General features: G+C 43.0%; 1 protein-coding gene across 1 annotated transcript; it reads right to left on the bottom strand.

The window, feature by feature from the left end:
* Window positions 1–7,251: 7,251 nt before the first annotated feature.
* GPR12 (G protein-coupled receptor 12) lies at window positions 7,252–14,062 on the bottom strand. The gene is made up of 2 exons (XM_048933705.1): window positions 13,809–14,062; window positions 7,252–13,438 (listed from the first exon to the last, which is right to left on the bottom strand). The coding sequence occupies exon 2, from the start codon at window positions 13,423–13,425 to the stop codon at window positions 12,427–12,429; it is 999 nt and encodes a 332-aa protein (XP_048789662.1). The 5' UTR covers window positions 13,426–13,438; window positions 13,809–14,062; the 3' UTR covers window positions 7,252–12,426.
* Window positions 14,063–17,989: the final 3,927 nt, after the last annotated feature.

Genomic DNA, 17,989 nt, shown 5'->3' with positions numbered 1-17,989 from the left:
TTCCCACCTGTAAAATCCAGCCACCCTTTGTGGTGTTCCCTTTCTTACACCATTATCTGTCATGTAGAACAACTGTTCCCATTTCAGCCGGTGTTTCTCCCACCCTGCTCAGTAAGCTTGACTTTGAGCCATCTTGCTGTCCCAGCAATCAACTCCTCAGACTCTTCTCTCTGCAAACAAAGTATCCAACATGAGATTTCTAAGTCTCTTAATAAACATCAATAAAGATCATAAATCATTTTACTTTCCTCCACAGTGTTTTTCTCACTGCCTATTTTTTGTACTTACTGTACCCGCAGACTTCAGACTGAGCAAGCTTCCTGCCTGTCACAGTTTTTATTAGAGGTTTCTTCATGCTTTGACATGTTGTGCTCTTCAGAGTCTTCTATGATTTGCCTTATTACAACTATACATTTAACTACTCAGGGATCTTTTCATTTTGGGAATTTTGTTTCTAACAGCCTTCTTAACCCAGTGCTTAATCTCACACTTTCTGATATCCTCTCCGCCTTCTTTGAGAAGAATACAATTATTTTAGATGCCTTATTGGGGGTCTTAGAAAAATCTGTGAGCTGCCTGCCAGCCATTCACCATTTTAGCTGCTCCTTTTATTAGAAGCAGAATTCATCCTTACAGCATTACCTCATTGAAATGGATATTATGGCTTCTCTTCTAAGGGTGCTGAATTTTAATAAATAGCTGTTGTTACAGAGCATTTATTTGATAATTATATGTTGAATCTCAGCCTTTTTCTTCTTCTCATTGTCTCTATCAGCAAAGACTGGGAAAAATATGCAAAGGAGAACAAGACATGCAAGAACCGAGCCCCTCCCTTTACAGAATGCATTTGATATCAAAGTATTGTATATTTTTTTCATATTTATTGTAATGTGGTTTATTACATGTTGTGGCTTCTCTGTTAGATGAAATATGTATTTCCCCTCCCTTCCTATTGTTTCTTCCCACTAATTTTTATTCAATTTACTGTTTAGTAGATTGGTTGATTGGTAGAGCCCAGGGGTCTAAATTGGTGTAGCTGCAGTTGATGTTTAAATAAAAACCGTGTATGCAATACATCCTTATCACTACTGTGCTGTAGAACTGGCAATAGCTCAACTGCAGAAAGAGAAACTGGTGTGCTGCAGCTTGTCCCCTGCTCCTCTCCATTACATCAATTCTTCTTCTCTACAGTAAGCAGCTTGTGCCCACACGTCTGATGTGAGAGCAGGAGAGGAGAGCTGTGTCTCTGCTGTGTGGCAAACATCACTGAGATTTTCTCCAGCTGGGAAGATGGAAGATACAGCCGAGCTGCAGCAATGCAGACCTACGCAGTGCAGCCTCGCTCTCCATTACTTACCTGACCCTCTGTCAGTCACCAGATAAGGTCAGAAGTCAAGTGTTCATTGACTACGATACGGAATGGTCAGCTTTAAAGTTAGAGATGTAGCTCTTTCCAGCAATGTTTGTGCCTGAAAAATAAGATGGGTACTCAAGGAAATAATTCAAAACACACATACACAAGTGAATTCTCTCCTTCTTTCTCTGAGAATGAGACAGTTCACCGTTTTCTTTTTGCCTGTCTGTCAGTCACATTGGAAACAGAGAATGGATTGTGCTCCTGATTTGGAGCTATTTAGCTGGAAGATCAAACCAAATGTAACTCAAAGAAGAATTCAAGTTAACATAGTTTCTTTCAACTCTTATCTACTCCAGTTAATGATCACTAACTGAAACTGAAACACTGTCTACATCCATGTAGTAGATCCCCTACAAAGCCTCTTCTACAGGGCAGCTGAATTTTCTTCTCCAAGATTTGAGTGCATACAGTGAAAATAAATGGCAGAGGGACAGAAAAGAAGTGAAGTAGAAATTAATTTGGATTTAAAAGGTAAACTTGAAAGGATGCTTCGGCACAACCCTACATGCTAGAATTCCTTTCAGCTCTCCTTTCAGACTTTGTGCAGAAAACTGGAGTTCCTGCTTCTTCCTTCCATGGTGTCAGGGGATCAACAAAAGTGCAGCTGAAGTTTCCACATCTGAATTCACCCCTCCTCCAATTCAGCAAGTATCTTCTGCCACCACTTTGCATTAGAACACAACTTTATATTTTTGGAAGAAATACAGTTACGCTGCTTGAAATGTGAAATTCAATTAAATGGGCAGACATTCTTTTTTTTTAGAAAGGAAAATTTATTATTAGTTACATGTACCACATATAAAATTAACATTGAACTGAAACATGTCATCGTTTCAATCGTTTAGGACTAAACACTTACAATGTTGACTACAAAACTGTACAGTTCATATTTTGTAACTGATGCTTACAGCATAGTGCAATTGTAACTGTTTATTAACAAAATAATTTGTGCCTTTTTTTTAAATAAAGTGCATTAAATGACTATCTTGTATACAACAAGAAGCTCTGTAGGTTGCAATCCAAAGCTTTAATCTTAAAGGAAACTGAGGCAAAGATGTTTTGCTTCCCTTTAAAATGATTTTATATATTGGCAAGCTATGGTTCAAACTTCAACCACAGTTAACTCAAGAAACCTAGCTAGTATAACAAATAACCACCACACGTCGCTATGTATTAAACCAGTAACTGGTTCTTGAATAAAAGCACAACACACAGAATTCCAATTATTGTTTTAAAGCCATTTGTATCCTAATGGGATGTGTAGACTGAAAACAATCCCTGTGCAGCTGCTTTTGTGAAAGCTTTTAGAATTCCAAATGGAACCACACTGCAATCAGAAGTAGTGGCAGTTTGGGTGAATTGTGCAATATCTCTCTCTGAAAAATCCTCAGATGGGCATGGTAAACCATAGGTTATTTTTAATTGCATTTGGCCATAGAAAGAAAGTAGGGGTCTTGTTAGTAGGCCTAGAAAACTGTGAGTGGTTCTATCGGCCCAGGATAATCTAAATTCTATGGTCTGCAGTGAAGTACAGAGTTTATAGCTTTATTTCAGAGGCACAGTTATAACATTCTATGGAATTTCTTTGTAAACACATTTACAATCAACTTTTGTAGGTTTTGGCTGTGACAGTAAAGCCGAGACCAAAAAAGGACAATGTAATGGTAGATGTTAGACTAAAAAGATGCAGTCATGAAGAACGGATAGAAGCCTAACGTAACTACTTCTAGACAAATGTAGGAAGCCCACTTCCCAGAAGAGTCCATACTGTCCTCCTCTATACACACCTGGGACTGCTATGGGCTGCAGTGGAAAATGCATTTAAGCACAGGCAAGTAGCCCTAGAGACTGCCTTAATATTTTGCTGTGTACATAATCTATTTACCTGTCTTTTCAGCTGCAATACCCATTCCATGCTATTGGCACAAATTACAAGCACCATTTCCAAACTTTGGAAAACTACATCCTGCTTCTGTACAGGTTAACCTGTGGGACCAGCCTAAGTCCAGGAGCAGATTACCATGCCTTCAGCGTGCTCTGTGGTCAGCTGTGTAAAAATAGTGAGTTATTCCTCTCCTCCCAAACTAAACGCAGACACTGCTTATAATGAATGGGAAATGCAAAAGAAAAGAGATGAAGTTAGGTTTAAGTGTCATTGCAGAAGGCTGTTTCATATCATCAGAGATCAGAAAGATCTCTGCTGCGAGCAGAGCTTGCTTCAAAAACCAGCATGCTTTGAGCCTGGGATTAACACTGAAAGCAAAGCCCCACCTGTGTGCCATTTTGTTGTGAGCTCTGTGGGGCAGGGGCACCACAAGAAGAGCTGAGTGTGGCTCACATAGTGAGGGAGTAAGCTGTCACAGTAGAACTGAAGAGCAGCAAAGCAAAAACCCATGGATGGAGCACAATTCCCTGAGCTCCACGGGGACATAAAAGGGATGTGGCTATCTCCGTTTCCAAAGGAACAGCTCACACTGCTTTCATTTGTGTTCTGTAAACTAACAGCTCAACAGCTGAATTCCCTATTATTTTGATGTGTTTCATCTTAGTGCATGCTGCAGTAAGAGGAAACTTCAGAGGGTACCAAAATCAATCAAGGCATAAAGAGGTCCACACCTTGGTCCCAAATTTTACAGATCCTACAAGGAAAAGCCGAGAGGGAGAAGCTCTCAGCCTGGAGAAGAGGAGGCACAGGGGGATCTCATCAGTGTCTGTCAGTACCTGAAGGGAAGGTGCCAAGAGGTCAGAGCCAGGCTCTGTCAGTGGTGCCCAGTTCCAGGAGCAGAGGCCATGAGCTCACGCTGACACACAGGCGGTTCCCTCTGAACACCAGGAGCACTGTGGATGACAGAGCACTGGCACAGGCTGCCCAGAGGCTGTGGGATCTCCTCCTTGGGGCCTTTCAAAATCACATGGGCACGGCCCTGGGTGTCCTTGCTGGAGGATGGATGTGAGCAAGTGGATTCCAGAGGCTCCCTTCAATCTCATTCTTCTCTGTGGTTCTGCAGTGTCTTTTCCCAGAATGCTTCTAAAGCACAGATGTATTTGGTGTGCTCTTTAAAAATAAATATAGAAGAATTTTTAGATACTGCAATAGCCTGCAGGTTAGCATCAGTCAGTGCAAAATGTGCACCTGTGTCAGATGACTCAGCAGACTGCTGTTTAGACTCGTGATCTGTGCAGTCCTGTTTCCAAAGCATTTATGAAACACAAAGGGAGAGAGAAGAGGGAAAGATGGCATGCAGGAACATATAACTGCTGTATAGGCTCATGTGAGTGGTAAACAACTCTCCTGTACTCTGTCCTAGATGTGGCCACGTACAATACGCCTGTAAATTGCAAAGATGGGTATCCAAATTAGAGACATGAGAATCCACAGACAATCACACAGAAGGACGGAGGTGGGCAGGGGCCTCTGGAGGTCACCTTGCCCAACCCCTGCTCCCTGATGTTCTAATTTTACAACCCAACTATTTTGTGAGAGTCTATTTCTTAGAAGTATGAGGTCATTTCATTTTCTAAGGTAGATCTTTGAAGGACTGTCTTCACCACATGCAGTTAGACTTGCTTTATCCATAAGAAACCAGGAGCATGTCTGAGCACAGACATCATGGCATACCATATATTAGGGATCAAACAATTTAAAGGATTATCACCAGTATAAAGAAAACATGAGCAGTTCACTCATTTTTTCCTCTGAAAGTAAATCAGGTAAACTTTCAGTGGGAAGCAAATGCTCAAAGTTGCTTAATTTAAAAGTGCTGCTGATATATTTGAAAGTTAAACTATAAAATCACAGGGTTAACACTGGTTCTCTAACTCTTCTCAGTTAAGAAAACTATTTATGAAGCTTGTACAGAGCTATGGATTTATCAGTGCATTGTCTTTCAAAAGGTTCTACTGAGTAGAAATCTACAAAAACCTTTGTATGTAAAAATGCAGCGCTGTGATTACGCAAAAGAATGAGGCAAGTTTTGAAATAAAAAGGACTGCTGGTTTTATAGGAAAGAACCCTACTGTCACCAGTTGAATTACTCTTCACTACTGGTTTCATGAAGGCCTTGAATGTGCAACAAATGTTTCTAAGTACTCTAGGATTTTTCAAAGGTCTGTTTTATTTAGGGATACTCATAGAATCCTTAGAGTTGGAAGGGACCTTTAAAGGTCATGTCGTCCAACTCCCCTGCAATGAACAGGGATCAGGTTGCCCAGGTGCTGATCCAGATGCATCTTAAAAATCCCCAGGGATGGGGCATCCACCACATCTCTGGGCAACCTGTGCCAGTGTCTCATCATAAAAGTCTTTTTCCAACCTAAATCTCTTCTCTTTGAGCCTGAAACCATTTCCCCTTGTTCTATCACCACAGACCCTGCTGAGGAGTCTGGCCCCTGCTTTCTTGCAGCCCCCCTTTAGATACCAAAAGGCTGCTCTCAGGTCTCCCCACAGCCTTTTCTTCTCCAGACTGAACAGCCCCAGCTCTCTCAGCTGTCTCCATAGGAGAGGTGTTCCATCCCTTGGATCAATTTTGTGGCCCTCCCCTGGACGCCCTCCAAAAAGTCCATGTATATATAAATCACTTCCGTTGTTCTGGGACAGAAAAGTCTGCTCCCAACCTGGGGGAGGAACCCATGGTACTGTACCTTGTTCAATACTCATCACATCAGCAAGAAAATTTGCCTTCATGTATGTGGAGTGCAAATCAAAAGATGTGGGAAGTCAGAAAAATTTCCTCAGAAGTTAATTCAAGGAATTTGGGATGGAACGTTTGATTGAGAATGTTACTCTCAATCCATTTGCAAAACCTCCCCTGGAAAATTTTCCCATATCCTTTCAATGGCACTGAATTAGTTTCCATCCCGGGACTGAGGCCCTGCCTGACTGTAACACAGCTCCATCTCACCTACATTCATTGTTATTTTCTTCTATTCCAGAAGTCTGTGTAACAGTGAGATATGCAACAGTTTCCTTGTAGTCTGCCTTACAAGACTCAGAACAGTTTTGTGAACAAACTTCAGAGGGATTTTTAGCACAAAGGCAAGCTGCTCGTGAACAGACAGCTCATGTAAAGTTACTGGCCTGACACTCCTCAGCAAAATTTACTGTAGAATAACCTGCCTTGGCTCTTTTTAGTATTTTCAATATTTCTCCACAAAAATCTTCTCATTTACAGTGGAGCCATTTCATTCTGTAATAATCTGAATAAAACTCATGAGTTTGTGTGTTCAAGAGAGGAGCACTTCACTTCTGATCCTATTTCCTCCTTTCTGTTCTCGGGACACCATTCAGCAATAACAGTAACGCTGGCTTCAAGAGCACAGGGACTGCAGCACCGTGCCCCACGCCAGCAGCTATGGCATCCTTCAGGTGCTGTGTGTGTGTCACAGAAGGCTCAAGATGCACAATTCAAAATGACTTTTCCTTCCCAGGGCATGCTTGAATGAAAGCATCCTTCCTATCCAAGCTCAGACACCAAGTACTTGGCTGATTCCCCAGGCCACAAGGACTTGTACCTCCTCATTTTTCATCACCTTCCTTAATGTGAAAGCAGCTACCATCGAGATTTTTGATCCATTAATGGGATCTGCAAGTTCTTGGCCCCAAGAAGTCTTTCAAGTTTACTGGGAACCCTATCATCTTACTGAGAGACAGGAAGATAAGCATGCCTAATTCACCCTCCCCACATTATTATTTACCTAATACATATAAAGCATAGAAGCACAACCCTTCCTTTTAGCTTTTTTCTTTATAAGCAGAGATACTGATGTCTTATTTTTTCCTTCATTGCACATCTCTGAACAACCACTAAGCCAAACTAAATGTGACACTGAATGAGAAAAAAAAAAAAACATGACTTTATAAACCAGCATTAAAAAAAAAAGAAAAAAATCAGAACATTCCAATTTTTAATTTTATTTCCTAATTACAGTAATGCACCATTACCTGAAATCTCCTTTATTTTATAAGCACCACGTGCTCTTGAGTAACTCTGCTGCCTGACCTCAACAAGTTACTGAGGGATTCTTCCTAACTTGCAATGTCTTGCTCTATTAGGACTCAGTTTATTGCACACTATAAATTATTTGAAGAGTCTATATGTAATGAAAACGCATGTAGATATTTAATGCTATCCTTTACTTCTTCCACAGGTCCTGCTGCATCCTTCATCCTCCCCAAGAAGCATAACACTGATACCACTTCCAGAACAGCTGGCCAGCAGCACTTCAGCGTTCTCAGTATTCTTTAACTCTTAATGTGAGAACTGTGTGGGACAGGCTGGCTGATGTTGCCTTCTGGCAGTAGAACGACCCAATGAAATGCTGGCCACGGCTCCTGACACTGTTCTCACACACACAGGACTTGATCTGTCTGCAGCTGATGAGCAGATAGAACAGAGCTGTTCTGTCAGACTGCTTTGTACTGGCAACCACTCTGGTCCCTCTCCTCAGGCTGCGAAGCTTTGAAACTGACTTGTGGGCACTCAGGGTTATCAGGACAGTTGCCAGGTAGCAGTTAGCTGCTGTTTGAAGGACAGAGAACCACTCAGCATCACAGAAGTAAGAGAAGAGTTGGCGTTTTTTAAGCAGTGACCACTCTGCCCAACTGTTTTTCTTTCCTATAAATATAGGAATATTACATATAAAAGGAAGATCAATACTTACTTTCTCTGCATGAAAGTCAGGGCCAGCATTTTGAAAACAGGGTCCTGAATGCTACAGAACAGTAATCCTTAAAAATAATGGGTTAATATTTAAGGGGTCTGAATTTTAGTGATGCAATTTCATGCCAACATTCAATCACAGTGCCAGGCTGCCCAGCGCTTTGGAGAAACTAATACAGGTATCTTATTTTCAGAAGCTAAGTGTGCCCTAAGAAAATGAGGCAACAGAAGAATAACTCCCTGGAGACAGCACAGCAGCTGGCCCAAGCCAAAACTCACTGCTGCTTGTGGAGGGATTTCAGCCAGTCCAAGACATTTCAAGGCTGTCCCCTGAACATGAAGGATGGATGCAACTACTTCTGTCACTGGCTGTCCGTGGCAGGAACATACAGCAGCCACAGCAGGCCTTTCAGCCAGCTCCCAAACACCCCAGGTACTGGCAGGGGGTTTCTTCAATGGCACCTTAATCTTGTTCTTTTAAAAACCAAACTGCCTTCAGAACAGGCTAGCACCAGTTATTATATTCATCTTGATACACCCACCGTGATGGGCACCACAGATTTGGGAATGTACAGAACTGAGTAACAATCAGAAATGCTGAACACAAGTAATTTATCCAGAGACCAACGTATGACTAAATGCCCAACACAGAAAAGAGCAAAAATGCCCTCTGCAGTATGGAGCTCTCTCTTACAGACAGCATGAATTCAGCATCCAAAAACTAAGGTAGGCAGCTATTGCTGAGTAATCCCATTCAGTAACTCAAGAACTGTAAGACAAACCAGAAATAATGTCCCACATCAGTCCTACAGCCCCTGTTTAATGAAGGAAGACTTCTCCTTACGCAAATTATTTTTTGTCTGAAGAATATATTGCTTCCTCCCTATTGCTCTGAGGTTACTCAGCAGTTTATAGTACCTGCAACATGGAGGATTTTATTGCTGTTATACTAAAACCTTATTGCTGGAGTTCTCACTGTTTGGAGAAACGGTTAAAATAATACAATTAAAATACAGGCTTTGAGGTTGAATGGATGACTAAAACTACTACAGCAAATTTAACTTCAGGTCAGATACGTTAATAAATAAAAAAGAACTTCAAATCTTGAAAATTGACATTATGATGAAACTACTTCACTGTACCCAGCACGGTGAGTTGTGATGCACAGGTGTGCTTCAGTGGGACAAAAACAATGACATTCCTGCAAGCTGTCCAGCTTTCTGTCAGTTTCAGAGGTATCTTCACATGGATACTGGCACCAGACCCTAATGATCTGGGGCCTACACTGTTACTGCCTGCACACTCTAACATAAAAGCAGTAAAATACTTAATTTCACAGTCTGAAAAGCAGCTGTCTTTCATGCATTTCTGCTTATGGTAGTGAGGTAGGTGGCTTCGTACCCACAGCCCAAGAACTCATTCAGAGGTGCATTTAATAGCATCTCACTACTACCATAAACCATGCTAGAGCTCAATCTGACAGCTGTGGACAAACCAAGGTCACTGACTTCCAGAAGGATTTTCTGGCCTATGCTGCCAGAATGTCTCAACTTCAGACCACTTCTCAAAGAGCCAGCACCCTCACTGGCATCACAGCAGTAGCTCAGGAGGTAAAATCATGTTTCTCACCTGTCTGTGGTGAAAGGTAAACGAGTTACTCATCAAATGAGGGCAAATCATGCCCCTGTGAGCCGTTGGTTTTTTTTTTTGGTAACTTCTATAATTAATCCTCTCCTCTTTTTGACTCGAATCATTCCTGAGGAGAGGAGCTTCCAATCACAGATCTCTGCTCTGGCACAGGGAAAAGGTTGGCTCTCCTGACAGCATTAAACGCCATGGAGGACTTAAGCAGCCTGTGGAGTGAGGAAGATGACAAGGAGCAGTGTGAAAGAGGGGATGACATGATTTCCCTCTGTGCTGTTGTTTTTTGGGTTTTTTTTTCTAACTTCCCTGCCACCCAGGTGTTGCAGAGAGAAAAACACTCATGCCTGCAAGCAATGTGAGAAGATGAGAACAGGTCTGCTTAAACAGCAGAACGGCTGCCCTAGGGACTGAATTACGGTCACAGTTGTAGCTGCTCATCCTCACCACACTTCCTCAGCAGTTTGATTCAGAGGAGCAAAAAGAAAAAGAAAATAGCAAAAGGAGAGGGCTAGATGTATCGCTTTAGTGTATCTCAGCTGTCGTCTTAAGAAGTGCCACTCTATATTAGGCAGCCTCTCTACGTTATTCAGTTCATGCCTTCTACCCCCATTTAATCTCAGTACTTTGCATACTTGCAAAATCGCACTCGTACATAGTGTGGATATTTATGACCTGATTATTTCTTCTACAAAAATCTGTAACAAAAAAGGAACCTGACAACGACTGAGCATCACGAGCATTCCTAAGCAGATAAAGAACACCAACACCCTACACAGAGTAGGGACCACATTCTAACTGTGTTGAGAATCTGTAAATGGCAGTGAAGCCAAGGGAGCTGCGAGTTCACAGCTCTACAGACCATGCCACAATTACCAAACTAATCAGCTTACAAAGAAAGAGCCAAATATCGTGAAGGTTGAAGCAGGTAGATAATGGAATTTGAACCCAGCATTGCAACTCAATTATTGCTCATAAAACCTCTACAGAGCCTTGTTTGTAGACAATTCATTCACATTTGAGATTCAGCACTGCATACAGCATATGATTCTTAACGTCACAGAAAGCTACAGTCAGCCAAACATCCATGTGAAAAGGACAGGTTCCATGTGGAAAAATCCAGACCAGCAACACAGTTGTCTCTACTATTTATACTACACAGGTATATTATTTCATTGAACTGTAAATATTGCTGATTTTACACTCGAGATTTTTTGTTTTAACTGCAATTGAAGACACTGAAGCAACAATACAGTATGCCGACTGCGACATTCAAGGGAACATAACCTCCTACTGATGTCAGGGCATTAACACATGGAGCTCCCATTAACGCCAGTGCAAGGAGCTCCCATTAACTCCTATGCACTGACACTGGAATAGACAATGAACTTCATAAATCTCCTAGAAAGATTTCCTCTCTGACAATCAAGTCTTGAAATCAGAAAGCAATGTTTTATTTCTATTGCTTTCTAATGTGGCTCCAGTAAAAGGTAAGAAATAGCTTTTAAACTTAACCATTCATGAGAGGAAGCTCTGCTTTTTAGACCAGAACTATCATCTTATAATGAAGAGAACTGACATGCATACAGCGAGAAGAACCCCAATCTGTAACGGACAAAACTGCCAGAAAGGGAGACAATTTTGATTCAAGTTGCAGCTCTGGTTGCATACAATTATGAACCAGGTACGCTCTGAGAATTTATAAATTTCTACATTTTAAATTACAGCAGAATAGTGAAAACATGTGGCAATCGTTTTGACTTAGTAACAAACTTTCATGTAGATCCAAAATATTAGGTTATTCCATTCGATATTTCACTACAGAAAGACAAAACTTGTCTGAGACACATCAAAGTGTTGCATCTGTTACAAATGCAGCCAGAAGAGACCATGTTGATTCATCAACTTCAAAACTCCCCAGTGAGTTCTTTTAAAGTTAATAATATAATGAGGCCTGATGTCCCACACTTAAGGGAAAACATCGGCCTGACTTCTGAGTAAGAAGGCAAAGCCTATCTTCTGTTTCAATATCCAGCCAGAACTCAGTAGAGAAGTGGAACTCTATAAAAATAATGATCAACTTAATTCATGCAGAGATGTAAAATAAAAGCTATGCAAGTACTTCCTCACTCACAGCAAATTCATTGCACTGAGATTATCACAATAAATACTAGATAAATCAGCACAATTGGCCATTATTTTGAAGAGCATTCTCATGATATAAAAATGGGTTTGTGGGAACAGGGCAGTGGTTTTTTCCTTTTATTTTTTTTTTTTTTCCTGCTGTTTTAATAAGAATTAAGAGGGGAAACATATCCTGACAACAGACTGTAACATGCAGTATGGCTGAACTCAATCACATAAACAATTTCAAATGAGGTATGCTGTTTAAATCCATTTTTAATTAGCAAACTTAAGGTAAAATCGTGGCAAGCATGGCAAAGTCTAGGTTATATATTTATAACAAAAAGACCCTGAGCAACATCATAAATCTGTAAGAACACCGATTATTTTGATTTTGGAAATCTCCCTTTTAAACCATTTGCTTCATTTTGGTCACTGGGGTTTGCTGTTCACAAAAGGTCAGCACGTCCTGTGGCTCTGACTGGAACCCACCACACGCCTCTTAATGAATGCATCTAAACCAAAGACACGATCACAGGGATGGCTGGGAAGGAAGGTGTTAAGGAGCGTCCTGCTGGCCGCCAGTCAGACATCGCTGGGCGATCTCGCTCTCTGAGACAGGTTAGAAGGAATGCAGCCACAGCAGACGAGCCACAGCGCTTTCTGTATCTCCTGGTTTCTAAAAGCATATATTACAGGGTTGATGATGGAATTGTAGGTAGCAGGCAGGAGGGTGGCATAGGTATATATAGAAGGATAGGTGTAATCTGCTATTAAAGAATAGAGCGTAAAAGGCATCCAGCAAGCCGCGAAAGTCCCCAAAATAATGGCCAAAGTAGACACTCCTTTTCGGGTGGTGACATAGTGGGAAGTGGCCAGGAAATGGTGCTGCAAGGCAATCTGATGGGCATGGCGCATCACGATTTTACAGATCTGAATGTAGAGCTGCAGCATGAGGGCAAACATAAGCAAGAAGGAGACCGAGAGGACCGCCGCGTTATTTTTAGTGAGCGGTCTGATAACACTGCAGGTGGATTCATCTCTGAGGCAGTTCCAGCCCATCACAGGCAGCAGTCCGATACAGATAGCTGCTCCCCACAGCAGTACAAGCATGACATAGGTAAAAGTGACAGTCCTCTCCGAATTGTAAGTCAAAGCGTAATACAAGGAAAGGTACCGATCGACAGTGATAGCCAGCAAGCTGCCAACGGACGCGGAGAAAGAGGCAACAATGAGTCCAACCGTCACCAGTTTGGTGGCTTCCGAGCGCAGCAGGTACGCAAACACGAAATTGACGATAAGTCCGATCCCCGCCAGGAGGTCCGCCAGCGCCAGGCTGCCTATCAGCAGGAACATGGGCGCGCGGAGGCTGGGGTTATGGAAAATGATAAGCACCACCACGGCATTCTCGCAGGAGATGAGGGTCCCCGAGGTGCACAGGACAATGTCCCAGGGGTTCACCCAGAGCTCTGGCTCCGGCTCTACCACGGGAACCAGGGAGGAGCCCGAGGCGTTCTCGGTAGAGCCGGCTTCTACGCGGTCCTGAGGCAGCCAGCTCGCATTGACCGTCGGCTCTTCATTCATTTTAACCCCGGTTCTTCAACGGAAAGACAGGGTTTTACCGCCCGCACTCAGCGCTGCAGGCAGCGCCCCGAGAGCGCAGCGCCCCGGGCGGCACCGCCTGCCGGGAGGGCTCTCGTTACATAAACGGCACCGCAGACAGAGGTGGGTACCCGGAGCACCGACCCCCGCTGAGGAAAAGGCGCCACAGCACGACCCCCCCGCCCCGCAGCGCCGCTGTGCCGCAGCCGCGGTGAGCGTTACGGGTGAGGGGGCGACGGTCCTTCCCCGACCCCCTGTGAGGAAAGCCCCGCCCAGGGTGGGGGGCTGAGGTCCTCCGAGGGCTCACAAACTCCGAGCGGGCACCGCAACCCCCAGGCAGCCCCCCCCCCCCGGCACGCACACACCTGGACTGTCCCGGAGGACGAGGCTCGCAGGGTCCCTCCGAGGCGGCCGCCCTCCACCACTCGGCGCCAGGGGCCGAGGGCGCAGCGCAGGTGCGCGCGCTCGCCCCCCCCCCTCCCCTTCTCCTGCGCGCGCAGCGGTTCGGGTGAGAAGAGGAGAGGAAAGGGGAAGGCGGCGCGCGCGCGGCCACGTGGGCTCTGCGCGGGAACGGGGGTTCGCCTCGTGCTCGCGCGCCTGCGCAGATGCCTCCTGCTGCGAGGCGGGAGGGAGCGGGTGGGGATTCAGCGCTTGGTCGGCTATATACGAGAGGTCCTCGTGCAGGGCTGTAACAAAGACAGCCTCCCTGTGCTACAGGGAGAGCCGTGAGCAGTATCAAGGATGTCACGTTGGGGGTATGGAGTAGGCAGTGAGGTGGGCTGAGAACTGGCTGACTGGCAGAACTCAGGAGGTTGTGGTCAGTGGCACAGAGTCTAGTTGGAGACCTGTAGCTGTGGGCTTTCCTTGAGGTCAGTGCAGGCTCTGTTCAACATGTTGTTGAAAATGTTGTTGTTTTTGTTTGACATGTTCATCAGTGACATGCACAAAGGGATAGAGTTTACCCACAGCAAGTTTGCTGATGATACAAAGCTAGAAGGCTGTGTTGCCATTCAGCAAGACCTGGACAGACTGGAGAGTTGGGTAAAGAGGAAAAGGGCAACAAGGGCAAAGGGGGAGGAAAAACCACATGTGCCAGTACAGGTTGATGGCTGACCTGCTGAAAAGGAGCTCTGCAGAGGAGGACCTGGTGTTCTGTTGGGCAGCAGGTTGGCCATGAGCCAGCAGTGTGCCCTTGTGGCCAAATGGGATCCTGGGATGCATTACAAACAGTATGGCTAGCAGGTGCAGGGAGGTGATTCTCCTCCTCTACACTGCCATGGTGAGGCCACATCAGGAGTGCTGTGTCCAGTTCTGGGCTCCCCACTTCAAGAAAGACAGGGAACTACTGGAGAGAGTCGAATTGAGGACCACAAAGATGACTGGGGCTTAGAGCATCTCCCTTATGGGAAAAGGCTGAGAGAGCTGGGGCTGTTCAGTCTGGAGAAGAGAAGACGGAGGGGATCTCTGCTGTTCATAAATATCTGAGGAGTGGGAGTCAAATGGTTGAAGCGAGGCTCCTTTCAGTGGTATACGGTGACAGAGCAAGGGTAAATAGGCAAAAACTGGGATGCAAGAAGTTACATACAAACGTGCAAAAGAACCTCTCTACTGTGAGGGTGACAGAGCACTGAAACAGGTTGCCCAGAGAAGTGGTGGAGCCTTCTTCTCTGTTGATATTCAAGACCTGTTTGAATGCTTTCCTGCTCAGCCTGTGTTAGCAGGGAGCTTGCTTTAGCAGGGGTTGTACTGGATGATCTCCAGAGGTTCCTTCCAAGCCCTATGATTCTGTGTTACCTCTGGTCAGGGCACTGATGAGATTAGTATTTGAAAGCTGGATACACTTTTTTTTTTTTTTTTTTTTTTTTTTTTTTTTAATGTACTGAGAAAGAAGAGAGAATTCAGAGAAAAGTCACAGACATGGCATTGAAGACCTGAGAAATTGCATCATACTGAGGGATTTATGGAAGTTACTCTTTTCAGTTTCTCTAGGAGAAAATTGAGAGATGACTGGATTAGAGCATTCTTTCACCAGGATTTTGTATGCCTCTAGCAGAAAAGGGTATAATGCCTGGAAGCCAGTTAGAGAAGTTCAGATTCAAAATCAAGCACGTTTAATAGCAAGATAATTAATCACTGGAGCAGTGCATCCCGCACGAATGATTTCCTCTTAATACCTTTTAGGAAGATGTCTTTATGAAATAAAAGTTCTACGTGTGCAAATGCCAGAATAAAAACTGTGCCCCAAATTAGTAACACCTGATTTTTATTTCTTTATAGGTTATGATAGCAGGGAAAATTTTCTCTTAACTCACAGTTCATTCTCTTCAGGTAAAAGACCATGATGGTCTTAGATGTTTGGAAGCTATTCCTTCTCGCTTGGGTGCCAACTGCTTTTAATAGCCATGGTTAGCATAAGGCATCCTCTGTCAGAGAACTCTATCTTACCTAATAATTGGTTCAATGTTTGGAATCTTCAAAAGTATCTGACTTGGGGATATGTTTCCCTGAATGCACGTCTACTTTTTGTTTTTTAAACCACTGTTTCTCTTTCCTATTTCCTTCAACAAAGCACATGTGTACATTAAATAACTATTTTGCTTCTCTTTTTTTGATTTGTCATGGTTGGATTATTCTGGAACTGGGTACAGTGCACATTGTTTATGCTTCTGCGCATCTTTCATCTATTTTTTGCTACATCTACAACAAGTGCTTTCATGCCAGTCTCTGATTACTGATTACGAATAAAGCTTGAGATGAACGTGGTATGCAGTGAGCTTCTTCAGGCCACCACAAAATACATTAAGTTCTTCAAAGGACCACAGAGGACATTGGTTCTGTGCTCACTTCTCAGGCTTTTTAAACCAGAAAACAAGACATACATAATAAAAATACTAAAAGGTGTATGTTATCATGGCAAAAGTTTGTACTGTGAATCATTATATTGAACATTCTTAGGTGGAAAGGCTGGCTTCCAGCTATATTTTGTTGCTCTGTTTGCTGGCAGAGTAATCTCTCAAAGCTGAAAGTGATTCAAGGTGTGTTGATAATTCTAGGTATTTAAAATGAGATAATGGGCATCCTGAGTATTAAAAGCATGGGGAATATTTGTGAGAATGTTTCTGAAAGGTGTGTTCAGTTATAATAGAGGAGATGACCAAGTTCCCTGACAGAAACCTGTCTATACTCCTACATCATATATATATGATGATTTAAATTATGAAGCTTGTATCTTGGTGGAAATTGTGATAACGATGCTTAAAGGTATGTTATCACTCCTGAATGCTGGAGCTGGCTACTACTGGAGGCAATATTTTCATGATTTTCTTAACCAACTATGTAACCTGTACGGTAGGCGAAAGAGAGAAACAAGAGAAAAAGATGCGTGAGCTTGCACACATTCATAATCTGAGCACTATAGACCTGAAGCTGCTATAAAGCTCACAAATGTCTTTTCAAAATTGCCCAAGTGGAATGTACTGCAATACACAGCAGCAAAATTAGCTGTTAGGAGGTTGGATGGATGGATGGATGGATGGATGGATGGATGGATGGATGGATGGATGGATGGATGGATGGACAGACAGAAGGTCCAACAAGATGCTCTCATTGTGCAGAAACATTGAAGTTATTGTTTATTGACTGCTTTCTGTGATGTGAACTGATGTCTTTCAGTGAGAGAGTTCTGTCAGCTTGCTTGGTGGCCAAATAAACTGAATAGAAGGGTTTGACTTCCTCTTTTGTGTCAGAGGAAACTATATCTCAGCAATTCTTGACATCCACCATATTTTTCAAGAATTATTACCTTCATGAAAATGATGCTGCACTTTAATCCATGTTATTAAATGAAGTTAAAATGTAGTTCAGGAGGAATCCACTGGAAAGGAAACATTTGCAGCTCTGCTATGAGATAATCTCTGAATGGAAACACCTTTCCGAATTGGTGCCTCTCACGCTTCAAATATAAGGTGCTCTTTTTCTCTTCCAAAGCTCCTCAGGAAATATTTGATATTGAGAAGTATTCATCATTGGCTATTTTGAATCCCGTTTGAAGGAAGCATGTTGACAGATTTATTAAAAATAAGGAGTATTCAAATAAGTCTTACAGAGGTCAGACTTGTTGGTCCAAAGATTTTTCTTGGCCTTAAGTGCTAAGAGACTCAAAGATTTCTGAGTTTTATTTGATGTTTGTTCTGAGTGCTACTTTTATCTGCATCCACTTGGTAAATAGCTGAATATGCTTTGTAGGCTTTACTTCAGTATACCATACTTCCAGAAGTGTTCTTATTTTCTATAGAAAAGAGGTACATTCACATAATTAATGTGACACCCCATAAAATACCATCTTCAGAACCCTCCCTGCTTCTCTGACTGCTTTTACTATATTTGGCTAGTACACACCAAGTTAATACTCAAACAAAACTGTTACTGATGGCACAGTACATTAGACAGAGCTTGGTATCAGTGACAAAAGGCCAAGCATCATCACATGAACTTTTAATTTTTAATTACTTCCAGAATCTCTCTCAAAGGTAAAGGTGTGATGACA

The sequence above is a fragment of the Lagopus muta genome, chromosome 1 (genome assembly GCF_023343835.1).
Source record: "Lagopus muta isolate bLagMut1 chromosome 1, bLagMut1 primary, whole genome shotgun sequence".
Lineage (NCBI taxonomy): Eukaryota > Metazoa > Chordata > Aves > Galliformes > Phasianidae > Lagopus > Lagopus muta.
The sequence above is the reverse complement of the archived record's forward strand: the minus strand, read 5'-3'. Positions and strand labels throughout refer to the sequence as shown.